The sequence below is a fragment of the Muntiacus reevesi genome, chromosome 18 (genome assembly GCF_963930625.1).
Source record: "Muntiacus reevesi chromosome 18, mMunRee1.1, whole genome shotgun sequence".
Taxonomy (NCBI): domain Eukaryota; kingdom Metazoa; phylum Chordata; class Mammalia; order Artiodactyla; family Cervidae; genus Muntiacus; species Muntiacus reevesi.
Genome location: NC_089266.1, coordinates 23,067,388 through 23,082,280, shown reverse-complemented (window position 1 = coordinate 23,082,280; position 14,893 = coordinate 23,067,388). Strand labels below are relative to the sequence as shown.

Genomic DNA, 14,893 nt, shown 5'->3' with positions numbered 1-14,893 from the left:
CCAGAGGACCCCGCCCACCCTTCCTGTCCCTTGTGTCCCAAAGAACTACAGGCTCCAAAGAGTATGCAGCATTTATTACAAAGCCAGAAGATACAAACATCCCAGGGCAGAAGGGTACAGCCACAGCACCTCAGACAGAGGACAGGGTGTGAACACAGACAAACCCATTGGGGGATGCCCGGCCCCAAACACGCAGTTGTGATAGAGTACTGCCTCCTCCCCTCCCAATCCGATCTATGTACATTGGAGGAAAAACAGGTGGGCAGGGGTCTCTTGGGACCTACCCCTCATGGGGGTGGACCACTTGACTTCTCAGGATGGAGCTGAGGTCAGACCTACAGGTTTCTGTCTTCTTGTGCTTTTAGATGTCTCTGTTGCTCTTTTCTGACTTGGCCTCAGCTGCGAGTGGGGAGGGGACTGGAGGACTGTTTGCCTTTGGCCAAATCTGGGGTCTGTGCTTATCTGAGGTCACCCTGCCTCCACCTCTCCAGGCCAGCCCCCAACGAGACTGCCCCACCAGCCTTGGTAGTGCGGGCTCCTAGGTGGGGGTGGGGAGAAGGAGTGAAGCAATTCACAATGTTAACACCACAGGGGAAGTTCAAGGGCCGAGGCCTCCTGTGGCCTGAATCTTCTTTTCCACAAGATAAATGATGCAAAGGCCACACACATGGGGGCACTGGGGGCGAGGGGAGGGGGGAGGGAAAACTATCTATTCTTTATACAAAGTTTCCACTGCAAGAGGAGGAGGTAAGGGAGATGCCCTCTCCACTGCCCACTTGCTCCTCAAAACCAGGGGATAGGCTGCATTTGTAAAAGGCACTGTCTTTGCAATTCTCTGAACATTCAACAATGGTGGGGAAGGGCACTGGTCTGGATACCGGTAGGACAGCAGCCAACTGGGGGCAAGAAACAGAGAGGACCCCATACACAGCCAGATAGAGTTGTGCCTAAAGCTTTGGGGGTTGGTAGGGGCCTCTCAGCACCCCATATGTCTTGGGAAACAGGAGGAGGATGGGGCAGAGTGATACTGGGCCTCAAGTGGCCCCTCCAATTCCACCTTTAGGCACCCCCAGAAAGAGCAGAGAGAATTCCACAAGACCCCCTAAAAATGAACACCCCACCCCCCACACATACACACACACATAAAGTTTGTTTCCTGTGGCATTTAAATTAATCTGGTTGGTCCATAAAAAATAAGTATGTATATTTGGTTTTTCCTATGTACATATATATATAGATTTATTTATAAAACCCATCCCCCACCCCTAAGGTGGGAGGAGCTGGGGAAAATAGAAGAGGTGGAAAAGGGGGCCCAGAAAAAGTGGAAGGGTGGAGAGGCATGGCTGGAAAAGGAGGGCGAGGGTCCCTTTCCTCAAGTTAAGGGGGGCACAGGAGCTCCGTTGACAGTCATCTTGCGCCCCCTGCTGGTGGAGGATGGTGTCTGCAGGCAGTTTGAGGTGCCCCCGTTGGCAGCTGCAGTGGCCCCACCGGCTGTCACAGGGGGAGTGGGGGAGGTGGGGTGGGGGGCCGAGGGGCCATGGGAGCTGGGAGAGCCATGGGAGGGGGTGGCTGGGCTGGGCAGGGAAGAGGAGGTGGCCGGCAGGGTGGCAGGGCTGGGAGCCTTGTCACTGACTGACTCACACTCGGATGCCCCGCTGGTATTGGTGCCCTCGGAGGGGGTGGGTGCTGTGGGCAAGGTGAGTCGCTTGCAGGCTGGCTGGACGCGATACTTGAGGGGGAGAGGGCCGTTCTGCAGGGAGAAGGGGAGGGAAGGGTGTCAGGAGAAAGAGGCTAATGAGGCAGCTACCCACCTTCACCCCATAGCGCCCAAACAGGGAGAAAGGGAGGACCAGGCACACAGGTGGGACTGACCAGCCAAGGCGGGAGAGGAGGAGAGTGTCAGACCAGAGACAGAGAAAAAAGGCAAGAGGGAGGCCAGAGAGCAGAAGGCAAAGTTTACTCCCCACGGCCACCCAAACCGGCACATGCGGTCTGGCCAAGGATCCATTTTTCCTCCTGAGTATGGAAGGTCATCAGTGAGAGATGGTCTGGAGGGCCACCCTGGACATGCCCAGCCCATGAGACGAGGGATGAACTCTCTCTGATTAGAGCAGGGTGGCCCATGTGATGGCCCAGGGTCCCTCTAGCCCTGTCCCCTGTCTCGTACCACCCCACCCACTCACCCGCCGCCAGGGGTAGATGTAGGCGATGTCCATGAGGGTGTAGTATTCCTTCAACGGCTCATCCTCATAGAGAACCTCAACCTGGAGGAGGAAAGGGCAGAGGGCTCAAGGCTCCAGCTGTTTGGCAAAGAGGCTCTGGGCAGGTGATCCCTCATCCCTCTGAGGTCGCCCGGTGCATCTGACTTCCTCTCAGAGTTGTCTCAACCTAACTCCTGACCAGCAGGGGGGAAGGGATCCAGAGAAGATGCCCACATCATCAAGCCATCCCCAGCCATCCACACAGTGCTCTGGGTCCGTGTCTATCTCTGGCCTGTTCTCCAGAGGAGCTAACAGGCACAAAAACGGCCCCAGGGAGAAGGCACAAGGTGGAATCACACCAGTGCCTGGATCCTGCACCACAGATTGTTTTCACTGATATGACGTGAACTGAGTTTTAATCCTGAGAAGTTACTCCTCGTGATTCTGACAGGTGGCAAAGTTTGGGATCTACTGTCCTAGAGGCTCAATAGTCCATGGACCAGCAGCACCAGAAGCACCTGGGAGCTTGCTGGAAATGCAATGTCTACTCAGTCAGAATTGCATTTTAACAAGACCTCTAGGGGATCATACACATGTTCAGATTTGAGAAGCTATATCCTAAAGCTCCTTGGAAATTTCAGACTAGCCAGCTGGCCCTAGATATGGCCCTAAATTTTTACACACAGGTCTGCCATAGTTCGAAGCATGCAAGCATGTACACACACACACACTTATCTTGGTCCCATGCACCTCTGCACACTGGTTTCAGCCGAAGCAGACTGCCCCACCTCAATCTTGTTTTCAGTGACCATTCTACACAGGCTGTTACACAACATGCAAGCCCTTGGTGACACCAAACCAGCCATGAACCATGACTAGGATGCAGAGACTGTCAGACACATCCACAAACAAGACACATGTTTCAAAGGGGCCAGGGACTCACCTTGTACTTACTGGGCACGTCCATCTTGTTACGGAGAAACTTGGCAAGATGCATGACAGTCATGGCTGCTGGGCATCGCAGGAAGCGCACGCCTGTCTGCTGGGGAAGAGGCACTCAAGGGCTGGGGTCCACCCCAGGCACTGTCTCCCAGCCCACACTCTGCGCCCGGGCAGACCCGAGCACTCACCTTCTCCTTGTCGCCATCCCCATTCTCCAGGGGGCCCTTCTTCTCTTCCCGGTCTCTGCGGAAGGAGAAGGAATGAAGCAAGGGAAAGCCTGCAGCAGGCAGGACCTAACGGCACACAAACATCTGGAAGGCCCTCCCAGAAGTGCCCTTTCCTCCCAGGGAAAGGGGACGGCATGGGAGAAGAGACCTGCCTAGGACCCTGAAAGGGCCAGGTGTGGGCCAGACTTGCCTGACACCTTCGTAGAACTCGATGGAGAGGCTGACGATCTCGTCATCGCTCAGAGCCCCCTTCTCCTGCTCCAGAACCTCACCACGGTCCTCGTTGGAGCCGTTGGGGACTGCGGAAGGAGGGAGCTGGGAAGGCTTAGCTTAGGAGCAGGGAGAGGAACCCTCCATCAGCCCAGGGATCTCAGAGCTCAGTGCAATGAGCCCAGCCTCCCCCAACCCTGGGCTGGGAGGCAGCGCAATGCTGCCCACTGGCCTTCCATGCCTCTGGCCCTGGTGCCAGGGGGAGGGCCGCGTGTGCACACACACGTGAACACACTCACCTTCTGTCAGGGGGTAGGCTGCATAGAAATCCCGCCGCCGTTTCATCTCATCTGGAAGAGAAGGAGCTGGCTCAGAGGAAGCAACAGGCTGGGCAGTGAGGGCTGGTGGCAGGGGGACAAAGGGTGAGGTACCTTTAAAAAGCCCAGGGACCAACTTGTAGACAATGTCTTGAAGGGTTTTGTCAGATCTGAAAAAAAGCACACAGGAGCCAGTCGACAACCATCTCACCCTGACTCTCCAGCCTAGGCCCCTTCTTCCCAACTCTCTTTCTGAGATCCAGGGCCCAGGCATGAGGGTCCCTGTAGGCTCCGTCTCTACCTCTCTAGAATTTCTCAGCTGGATACATCATCCCCAAGGGACAGTCCATGCCCAATGCTCCTCCCCCACCTGCCACCCTGACTTCAGGAAGCAAGGAGGGAGGGGACAGAGGGCAGCTGCCCCAGAGGATGGGCGGGAGCAGGAGGAAGTGCTGGGCCCACCTGATGCTCAGCAGCGGCCGGGTTTTATGGACCTGCACATCGCACATGGGGCAGTACTTGTTGGTCTCCAGGTAGCGCACGATGCAGGTTTTGCAGACTTCGGGGGTGTGGAGACATGAGGAAGAGTCAGAGTCCCCTCTGTAATCCAGGATCAGCTCCCACACTCCCTGCCCAGGTTCAGGTATCCCCTCTTCTCCACCATGTTCCCGCAGCTCAGGCCCTTTCAAGGACCCAATGCAGCCCTGCTCTACAGATGGCAACTGCCCCTTATCCATCCTTGGGGGAGAAAAGATGTGTGTGTGTGCATGAAGCCAGTGTCGAGTACCATGCAGAAGGTGAGTCCCAAGTTCCAAACCCCCTTGTAGAACAAATCAACAGTCAACATACTAGATACCTCCCAGTTTCCTGACTGCTAGTCACAAGCCCGTGGTGCACAACAGGGCACCTTGTATTCATGGGGCAGTGCCATCCACAGAGACTCAATGGAGATTTCAGGTAAAAGTCTCCCAAACGAACTCCTGGGCTGAACCCTGCAGTCACCTCCCAGGCAGTCTCTCTCTGACCTGGGACCCTCACCCGACACATGGACACGTCTGCTCTTCAAGGCAGAGGCCACCTACCCCAGGAGCAGCCCTTGACCCCAACTCACAGGAATGCAAGCACTCCACGATGGTAGTGGCATCTATGAAGTACCCCCCACAGAGGGCGCACATGAGGTGAGGGTTCAGCTCGGTAATTTTGATCCGTGTGGTCCGATGCATGATGCTGGGGTGGGGGCGTCACCCTGGGAAATAAAACATGGAATCAGGACCCCCAGGATCCAAGAGTTCCTCCCATACTGTACTCTACCTGCCCCACAGGTGACATTTCTTCCTGGGCCCATGGCCCCCTCCTCTCCCTCCAAAGCCAGACTGGGGTAGTTCTTTCTGACCCCCTCTACATGTTCACTGAGGGCTCTGGAGGTTCCTATGACCTTGAGCAACAAGCTCAGGTTCTATCTCAGGAGCAGCAGAAAGACTGAAGTTAGACCACAGGAAGTACCACTCAACTCTCCAGAGGATGTGGGGATGCAGGAAAATGGAAGAGAACAGAGTTTTTAAAAATCTCCCCGATCCCAATCCATATACATACAAGTGAACTCCCTGGGAGCTATGAGGAAACTCAGCCTCCTGATTGGGTCTTTCTACTCCATCCTCCCTTCCTTCCTCCCATCACTGCTCCAGGAAGCCTCCTTCTGTGGAAACACTGGGGGAATGAACACCCTAAGTCTGAAGGGGGCATCCCACCAATTGTCCCTGGGCTCCAGCCCGGCCCCGGAGCAGCTCCTTGGAAACACACCACATGCTGACCACACAGGTTCTAGGCCTGGAGCTCAAGCAGGAAATACTGAGGATGGTCCTTAGGCCCCCAAAGTTGGGAACACACAGCTCCAGCCTGACCCCCGGCCCAGCCCTGGACTCTGCAGGTAACTGCAGAGTCTGGGCAAAACGACTGCTACTGCGGCTTCTATAGGGGGGCCACCACGTGCCCCGATGGATGGCCTGCTGCAGGGCGCCCCTCCCAGGCACACTCGGGAATCTCTGCATGTGGGCACTGCCACCCGCCCATCTTCTCCCATCCACGACCTGGTCACAAGCTGCCCAGTGACAGGCCACAGGCTCTCAGAGAGGCCTGCTGAAGCCGGGCAGAAAGTTCTGTCCACAGCCCACCAAGCACCCAGCCAGGCCCTTCGTCCAGGGAGGACAGGCAAAGCCCAGGTCTGGACTGATGTGCTTACTTCTTAGTTCAGAAATCCAACCTGTACCCAGCAGCCACGGTACCTCCCTCCTCTTTCCCAGAGAAAAGCCCATGGGGCGGGGCCTGGGAGGGCAGTCAAACCCCCAGAGCTCTTTCACAACATACATCCTTCTCTCCTTTCCAGAAAGATTTCTAAAGCCAACACACTGGGTTTTCTAGGACCTGAAATTCACAGCTGGGAATCAGCAGTTACTATAGAGACCCCAGGATGAGTTTGGCCAGGACCCAAACAGCCAACAGAGGCTGTCCAGAGACCAAAAGAGAGGGAGAGACACAAAGACCACATGTGGGAGAGACACCAATCTGCAGGGCAGACAGAAGGGAACATGCAAGCCCAGAGCCGGCATGCATGCAGCGGCCCAGACCTGCCTGAGGAAGGAAAGGGGTCTCCGCCCCCTCAGCCAGCCCTCCCTGCATGGGTCCCCCCTTCATAATTATGTAGAAACCTTGCTGGCTACTATACTGTTTGGTTGTTTCCATAGTAACCCCTGGCAAGATGCCCAAATATTATTACAACCATCCAGAGGAGGGAACAGACTCCAAGTGGCTAACTCGCTGAGTGTGTATAATATCCATGTGGTGTGTACATGCTGCTGGGCCTCCAAAGGTACTTCATGTGACTACGCGCGTGTGTGTGAGTGTGTGTACACAGCCAGGAAGAAAACTTTGGGGATCTGCTAATGCTGAGGGTCCAGACCGTGTGTACTTAGTCGCTCAGTTGTGTCTGACTCTTTGTAACCCCATGGACTGTAGCCCACCAGGCTCCTCTGTCCATGGGGATTCTCCAAGCAAGAAGACTAGAGTGGATTGCCATGCCCTCCTCCAGGGGATCTTCCCAACCCAGGAATTAAACCCAGGTCTTCTGCATTGCAGGCAGATTCTTTACCCTCTGAGCCACCAGGGAAACCCAAGGGTCTAGATTGCTACTGGCAAATCTCATGCCCTCTTCTCTCTCCCTCTTTCACACACGCACATGTGGGCGCTTCACACTGCCTGAGCCACCTCATTCACATATTCACTGTGTTTCCAAAACAGACACTTGGCTCTTAAGAACTCCCTTCCAGGGACTTCCCTGGTGGTCCAGTGGTTAAGACCTCGCTTCTACTGCAGGGGGCGTGAGCTCCATCTCTGATGGGGGAACTACTCGCCTGCTGCAAGGCACAGCCAAAAACAAAGAGTTCCCATCCTCCCATTCATCCAGGTCCTGCCAGGCCAACTGTGGCCTCAACATGCAGGAGCTTGGTGACGCTCACCCTCTTTATTTCTGCAAGCGCTCGTGAGAATTCAGACCAAGACTACCCGCCGAGCTCTGTTCAGGATGCATGGGTGCAAGAGCTGTGGTGCTTACTGAGTAAAATGTTCCTCCCTCTCATTTAAGAAATGAGCCCCCTTGCCACACTCCCTGCTCCCCACTCCCGTCTCCAGGGGCCTCAGACTGTTACCTCTGGGGCTGGGGGTGGGGAGAAGCACTGATTGGCTCCTCACCTGATTGCCATGGTTACCTGCAGGGCCCAGGCAGCAGGTGCCAAGAACAACAGTAAATAGGAGCTCAGTTCCCTCATCCTCCTCGTCTTTCTCCCCCCATGAGGCCTCTCAGGGCCTCACACCTGACACCTAGCTCCTCCTCAGCTACAACTGGCTGGACCTCCCGGCTCCCATCAGCTTAGGGCAGAGCCTAAGCGAGAAAGAGAGGAAGAGACAAGTCCCAGGAAGCAGAAAAGGGAGACCGCGCCATTTGGAAGTGGCCCTGCGGAGCTTTGCGGGCCAGTTCCGACCACATCCCCACAGTGGGGATGAGCACCGTCTCCCACCCTCAACTGGGGGCCAACTCCTTCAATACCGTCTGTCCCCATGATGATGGAACAGTCCTTGCTCCTGGCCCCCGGGTTTCAGCTACAGTGGCAGCAAAGGAGCTTGATCAGCACCCAGGACTCAACCCCAACTCCTCCGTGTCATCCAAGTCTGGCATGAGTCTTTACCCTTTCTCAAAGCCTCCTATTCACTGAACCAACCCCTCATATCTCCATTCTAACTAGGCTTTTTCTGGAAGCTCCCCCCTAATTCAGACTTCTTTGTCGGTTTTTTTTTTCTTTTTCCCCTGAGAAATAGCCAATCTTTGATAACCCAGAGATCGCCTTCTGCTCCTTCAGATTCTCAGCTATAGGATTCTTTGCTCTGCTTTCCCCGCATATGAAATCCACCCAACTCCCTTACTAGAAAATCTCCAAGTCTTGGGAAGAGTCACTCGAGGTCACATCCAGACATCTAAAATCACAGAAGTGGAAGGGAACTTAGAAAGCATCTTGTCCAGTCCCTTCACTTTACAGATGAAGAAGCTCAGAAAGAGGTGACTTGTCTCAGGTCAAGTGGTCACCCAGTGGCAGTCCTAGGACTAGACACAGCCTGACTCCTATTCCAGTGCTCTTTACAGACTGGCACCCATGCTAGGCTTCCCACTCATTTAAGGAGTCAATAAGCCTGGTCTGACTCCATCCAGGCAGGCAGAAGGCAGACGGACTCCAGGTTCCATCAGAAGACCATTCAGTGAGCCGTCAGGGTCAAAACATAACCATGCGGACATAGTCTCTTTTTGAAGTAGGAAGAGCGGGCAGAGGCTAATGGCCTCACCCAACTTCCCTCATACAGGTAGTGAAACAGGCTCTATGGAAGCTCAGAGAGCCAGAATGTACTGGATTCCAGAAGTCCATCCCTCTCCCAGTTGTTCGGGTTCAGCTGTGGAAGCCTGCGGATTTGCGTGTGTGCAGAGAGAGCCGGGGGTGGAGGTCTGCCTGGGACACTCAAACTCTCAGTGTTCCTGATCCCTGACCCTGAGTGCTCCTCCTGCCAGAAGCATCGAAAGAGTCCTCTAGTCTCTGAAGCCCGGCTCACTCTACCCTCCCTTCCCTTCCCACCTCTCAGCATCCTAAGATCAAACAAAGACAAATATCCAAAATATATACAGTTACACACTGCCAGACACACACACACACATATGCACACACAGCCAGACACACCCCCTCCATTTTTCTCTCCCACTCACAACACACACGGCCAGACACTTGGCCAGACATACATACAGACACACCCCATCACACATAGAGCCAGACCAGAGCCAGGCCCACGCTTGCCAGATGTACAAACCACTCCCACCCACCCCAAGAAGCACACAGTCTGACATCCCTGCCTGAAACCAGAGCTGCAAACACACACTAACCTTTTGTGCATCCCTGGTCTACTCAGGGTAAATTATAACATAACTCTTCCGGCAACAAAGGCAGAACAGCTCCCAGCCTCCACTCGGGGGGGCCAGAGGCTGGAGGAGTGGGGTGGGGATCCAACCTGCACAAAGATGTCACCTTTTCGTGTTCAGGCACTCTCCATTCCCATGGCAACAGCTCCATCAACCAAGATCTTCCAGGGAAGACCAGGAGCAGCAGAGAGCACCCCCCCCCAAAAGACTTCAACTTGAACCCCACCCAGCTACACACTCTCTGGATCCCAAGTCTTGAGTCTTACCTCGGGCCCGTTCGCTGCATTATTCCAAAGACAGTTCTAAGACCTCAACCCCCAACTCCAAGCCAAGAAACCCCTGGGAAAAACCTCCCCACTAGAAAGCTATAACAGAGCTTTCTTTATGCTCCTTCTCCAAGTACTAACACCTTGGAACAGAGTGTGTGTGTGGGGGGGGGGGGGGGGTGCGGAAAGAAGAGAAACGAGAGTTTCAGGAACAAACTGCAAGAGGCCCAGAGAAGGAGGCTTAAGAACGGAGTGAAGGACAACCAGGAGACCACCTCCCCACCCCACCCCAGCCTCAGGGAGCCCTGGAGACTAAGGCAGCGCGGCGGGAGATGCGGGGGGTCTCAGAGACAAAGACCAGGGGGAAGCGCGGGGCAACGCCTCCACAATATTTACAGAAAAATTCGCCACCCCCAGGCCTCCTCCCCTACCTCAAGCCATCCGGAGCAATTCTGGGCAGATGGGGGCAGTGGGGGAGGGAGAGAGGCATGCCTGGGCCCCCCGTGGAGACGGGGGGGGCAGGGCTGTCTGCTAGTTGAGGGGTCCCACCCCCTTAGAACTAGAAGCAAGAGGACATAGGGATGGAGGGGTAGCCGGGCTACCCAGTGCAAGTGGGGCCAGTCGGCCAAACCCCTCCTGCCTCTGCGGGCGACAGGAAATATCGCGATTAATCTTCCCCCTCTTCCTTCTACCCCCTCCACCCCGGCTTCCCCAGGAGCCTGGGTCAGACGATCAGAGGCCCCAGTTACGGGTGGCCGCTCCTACCTTCCCTGGAGCCAAACTTTCGGCGGGGCCCCAAGGAGGGGTGTTCCGGAGAAAGAGGCTCCGCTGAGGTGGTTCGGGGAGGGGGCGGGGCGCCCAGTCCCGGGATGGGGGGGAAAGGGAGCGACGGGGGGAGGTGCCCGAGAGGACGGGGCCCGGCAGGGAAGAGCGCCCTCCTCCGGCCCCGCAGCGATCGAAAAGCTGGTCCCCTTCCTCCCGGCTTCGAGTCCTCGCGCGTCCACGACGCCTCGGTGCCCACGGAAGAAACCGAGAGCGACCCCTCCCCAGACCGAAAGGAGTACGGGGGGAGAGCCAGGGGCAGCTCTGGCTCGTGGGGAGGGCTAGGGGGGCAGAGATCCGCCCCAGCGCGGAGCCCCAATGCCCTGCGGTGGCCTCGGACCCTCCCCCTCGCTACCTCGGGAGCAGGGTCTAGGGGGGCTGCAGCACAAAGAGGTGGTGGTCGAGGAGACGCCAAACCGTTAAAAGGGGGAACCCACTTCGGCCATCTTGGAAGGGAGGAAAAGGAAAAGGGGAGAGAAAAAAGGGAGAAAGAAAGGCGGACGGGGCGAGCTAGGAGAAGGGCCGGCGGGGGTGGGGCGGCGACGCGAGACCAGGCCGGGCTCAGAGCCTCCCCGGGCAGGGGTTTGTAAAGAAGGATGTGCCGGCCCGCGTCCCAGTCCCCAGATGGTTACAGGGTTGGAGGAGAGGAGACTGCGTCCGCTTACCTGGGTTCGGGGTCCGGTGGGTCTCGGGGAGGGGGGGATGGGAGGGAGGGAGGGAAGGGAGGGGAGGGGTGCCGCAGCCGTGTCGCTCGCTCGGGCGGCGGGAGGGGAGAAACCTATGGTAAGAAAGGAGTTTGTGAAAGCGGTTTGGGGTGGGAGGGAGAGAGGGGAGGGGAGGGGACGGAGGGGGGAGGGGAGGGACCGGGACTCGGAGGGGGGGGGGACAAAATGGCTTTTTTCCTCCAGACAAGAGTAGGTCCCGCCCACTACTCACCCACGTGACCTCATTCCTTCAGGGTGTTTGCGGAGAGGGGAAGAGGAGGTGGGGGAGAGGCTAACGCGGCTGCCCCCCCAACGCGGTGCCGGGCCCCCCAAAACTAGACTACGATCTCACTCTTCCCACCAGCCTCTGACCCTGGAGGATGAATCCTCTTCCCTGTTAACCCTCCTCAAGTAACCTCTGCCCCCAAAATATGTGTGCGCCCCCCTTTCCCCCAGACCCTGCGGTCCTCGCCCCTAGCTGGGGCGCCTGGAAACTGGTGAGATGAGGACTCGGCTGAAATGTGACTCGCTCTGCAGTCCTCCACGTCTCGGCCTCGACCAAAGGGCGCTGTGCTCGGGCGGGGGACGCGACGCCTCTGGCCACGCGTCCGGGTTATTTTCATTCACTCTAAGTGACACTCCCTTGAAATTAATAACTGCATGAGTGAGAACGAGCGACTCCTTCCCACCCCCTGACCCCCTCAGCCACCCGATCACCAGTTCTAAAACGCTGCGTCCGGGAACCAACCCGGCCGCTTCGGGGGCGCCAACTGCCGGGAGGACGGAGGCAGAGGCCTGGGGGGACGTCTCGCGGCCGGGGCTCGCTTGCTGTGGTGGAGGCTGGCGCCTAGGTGTGCTTGGGCGAAGAACGGGGCGCAACCTGGGCCGGGAGGCAAGCTGCGGACAGCAGCTCAGGCTCCGGGCCCGGGACACAATAATCTGGCTGAAGGCGAGAGACCCGAATGTATTCGAAAACGGGGCGCCGGGGCTCGGAAGTGGGCCCGCGCTTTTTCTCTGCGGGGCACTGATTCCCGCATTTTTCGCCCGCACGCCGATCGCGCTCTGAGCTCTGCACTGTTGGTGCGCCTCGCTCGCCCCGGCGAGCGCAAAGGCCGCTGGTGCCCGCCAACTCCGACCGTCGTTCCGGGCTTCGGTCTCCAGTGGCTCCTGCCGGGAGGAGAGAACTAGCACGGAGCTTGGAAGAGCTGGGAGCTGCCGCTGAGGCCGGAGCCGGGGAAGCCGATCGATATTACATTATGGAGACTACGGTGGGCCCGCCTCATTAAGACGGTCGATTTGCGTATTCGTTATTCAGGATTTATTAGGGATGGTCATTATGTCAGTCGCTCCAAAGAGCTCAGTTACTCGGCCAGAAGCGCCATTAAGCGCACTGGCGGTGGGTGGCTCAAGTTAGGAAATTAGGAAACGAAATCTTCATCAAGGATCGGATCCGCCTGCCTCTTCCTCCTTCCCTCCTCTTTGGCAGTTCTGGCAGATCGGAAGCTGAGGCCCCCGGACTGAATGCTTCCACCCTTTGGCTAGTGCCCAGGAGACCTGTGGACACTGGCCTCCAAGTGACCCCAGCTTTAGCCTTTGGCCCACACCCACCGAGTGGGGGCGGGGGGGGCGCTGGAGAGATTTCCGCCCAGGGGGGTGGTCTGAGAACCCTTGGGAGCAGGGCCAGGGAAGGACTCGGTCACCTGCTGTGCTTTCCCTCCTTGTGCAGGGAGCCCGAGAGTTCCCGCCCTTCACTGAAAGGGGGCTCTTGGCGTGGACACGCCCACTGTCCCTGGGCAGGTGTGTTGCGGGCATCGTGGATTCTGCCCGGGAAGACTCGGGAATCCTCTTCGGTCCCCCAGTCACCCTGTCGGAGGGGAGAGCAGCTGGGACTCCTGATCAGCGACTCCTTTCAAGCTAGAAGATCCCCGCGAGAGAAACCTGTAGGGGCTTCGCGAAGGTCTGGGTCTCATCCATGATCCACAGGGGGCACTCAGGGGCTGCCTGGATGAGGGTGGGAGGCTATCAGCTAAAGGGAAGTAGGCTGATGTCCCTCTGAGTCCCCACAGCGGTCCTTTAATCCTGAAGTGCTGCCAGAGGGTGCCACTGTGCTCACTGGGAATCCCTTCACTGGTTCCTCAGATAGTTATTTAAGCATCAGTCACAAACCAACCACAAAGCAGGGGAGCATGCTGAAGCCCCCACTACTACTGCAACTTCATCTTAATCATTTCAGTCATTTTCCAGTCCCCACATCCCTGGCCTCTCTGGCTTATCAGGGGAACCTTCTGACCAAACCCTTCTCAATTCTGAAGTTCTCTGGTTTCCCAACCAAGAAGCATCTGTCACATGCCACTGTCAAATATTGCACTAAATGTAAAGCTGATGAGCCGGGCTTATGCCCACAGGGCACTCACAGACCAGTGGGGGCAAGCTGGAGGGTTACATAGCCTGTCCCGTTAGCTTCTATGGGCACTGTGTATCCCTCGGGTTTGCTGCTACCACCTACCACTCCCATTCCTTCCCTCCCCCTGTAAGGGTGGATGAGCACTGAAGAAGGCATTCAGAAGAGGCCTCCTCTGAGCCCATCCTTGGAGGAGAGATCAAATGTGGAAGGGAACTGCTTGAGAGAGCATCTCCTAAAAACAAGCCAAGTCTGCCACTCCCAGCCCAGGGATGCATCTCTGGCAGACATGAGGTGCCAAAGCTTCTCCTCGATTGTGTTAGTTGTAGTATTTCAGGAGGTCACCTAGCTGATAGACTCTTCATCAGAAGAGTCGCTGTCTGTCATAGACCACAAGCTTCCAGAGGGCAGGAACTCTGGAATCTAGGTAATTATTTCCAGTACATATACTAAGAGATACTGTGGTGATAAGATCTCCTGGAAGAGGATAACAATGTTAGGAGAGAGCAGCTCCTCTAGACATTTTATGACTACCTTTACCTCTGTGCTCTTTGACTCCTCTCTCCCCAAAAACAATGTCCTTAGATTCTGCTTCTATTTCCCCATCTTCTTCCCCACATCTCTTTATTTCTAGAAAAATAACCTGTTTTGTTGTTGTTGTCCAACTCCTTTTTCTCATGCTTCTCATATTAAGAGTCTCTTTTCCCTCTTTTCATTTTCTCCAGGTCTTCCTTCCACTACGCCTGTTTGTCAGGTCTTTTTCTCTCGTATATCACAGCTGTGTTCTCCTTTTCTCACCTTTCTCTTCATCCCTCAATTTGTCACTGCCTTTGTCTCTCGCGCTATTTTCCTCCTTTCCAAATGTAACATTTTCGAGATTGTAACATCAATAGAGACAGACAGTGGAAAACTGACCGATCTCCACTGCAAATTCATTCTTAAGGAAAATGCAACCTGAAACGTATTACACGGTGAGACAAAAACCTGTCTTTGCTCTTCCGGCGATCCAATTTGGGGGCGGGGTTGGAGGTGGGTGGCAGAGGGAAGTGATGAAGAAATCCTGTCATTAACTGAACAACAAAGAATTTTCAATCACAATGACCCTCTGATTACCTATAGAAAAAGCGTTGTCTCTGCTATTTCAATACAAAATTTGGCTTTACAGCGGTTGAGTGAATAATGCTTTTAGATTTTCCTTTTTTATGGTGGGAAAAAGGGGTCGTCCCTGGGTGGGCTCGAACCACCAACCTTTCGGTTAACAGCCGAACGCGCTAACCGATTGCGCCACAGAGAC

General features: G+C 56.0%; 1 protein-coding gene and 1 non-coding gene across 4 annotated transcripts; both read right to left on the bottom strand.

Annotated features, from left to right (window-relative positions):
- Positions 1–1,148: 1,148 nt before the first annotated feature.
- PCGF2 (polycomb group ring finger 2) lies at positions 1,149–11,279 on the bottom strand. Of its 3 annotated transcripts, XM_065910508.1 has the most exons (11): positions 11,160–11,272; positions 5,009–5,143; positions 4,360–4,456; positions 4,012–4,067; positions 3,880–3,930; positions 3,561–3,699; positions 3,332–3,386; positions 3,145–3,243; positions 2,184–2,264; positions 1,642–1,750; positions 1,149–1,491 (listed from the first exon to the last, which is right to left on the bottom strand). In XM_065910508.1, exons 2-11 carry the CDS (start codon positions 5,118–5,120, stop codon positions 1,373–1,375), a joined length of 918 nt encoding a protein of 305 aa, XP_065766580.1. In that variant the 5' UTR covers positions 5,121–5,143; positions 11,160–11,272; the 3' UTR covers positions 1,149–1,372. The 3 variants fall into 3 exon arrangements, with proteins under 3 accessions (XP_065766580.1, XP_065766578.1, XP_065766579.1); XM_065910506.1 differs by having other exon boundaries at positions 1,149–1,750; positions 3,145–3,240; positions 3,561–3,669; positions 11,160–11,279; XM_065910507.1 differs by lacking the exon at positions 11,160–11,272 and adding an exon at positions 10,438–10,529 and having other exon boundaries at positions 1,149–1,750; positions 3,145–3,240; positions 3,561–3,669.
- A 3,540-nt stretch (positions 11,280–14,819) lies between these two features.
- Positions 14,820–14,893, bottom strand: TRNAN-GUU (transfer RNA asparagine (anticodon GUU)). The gene has a single exon. It is a non-coding gene; the product is annotated as a tRNA-Asn (tRNA).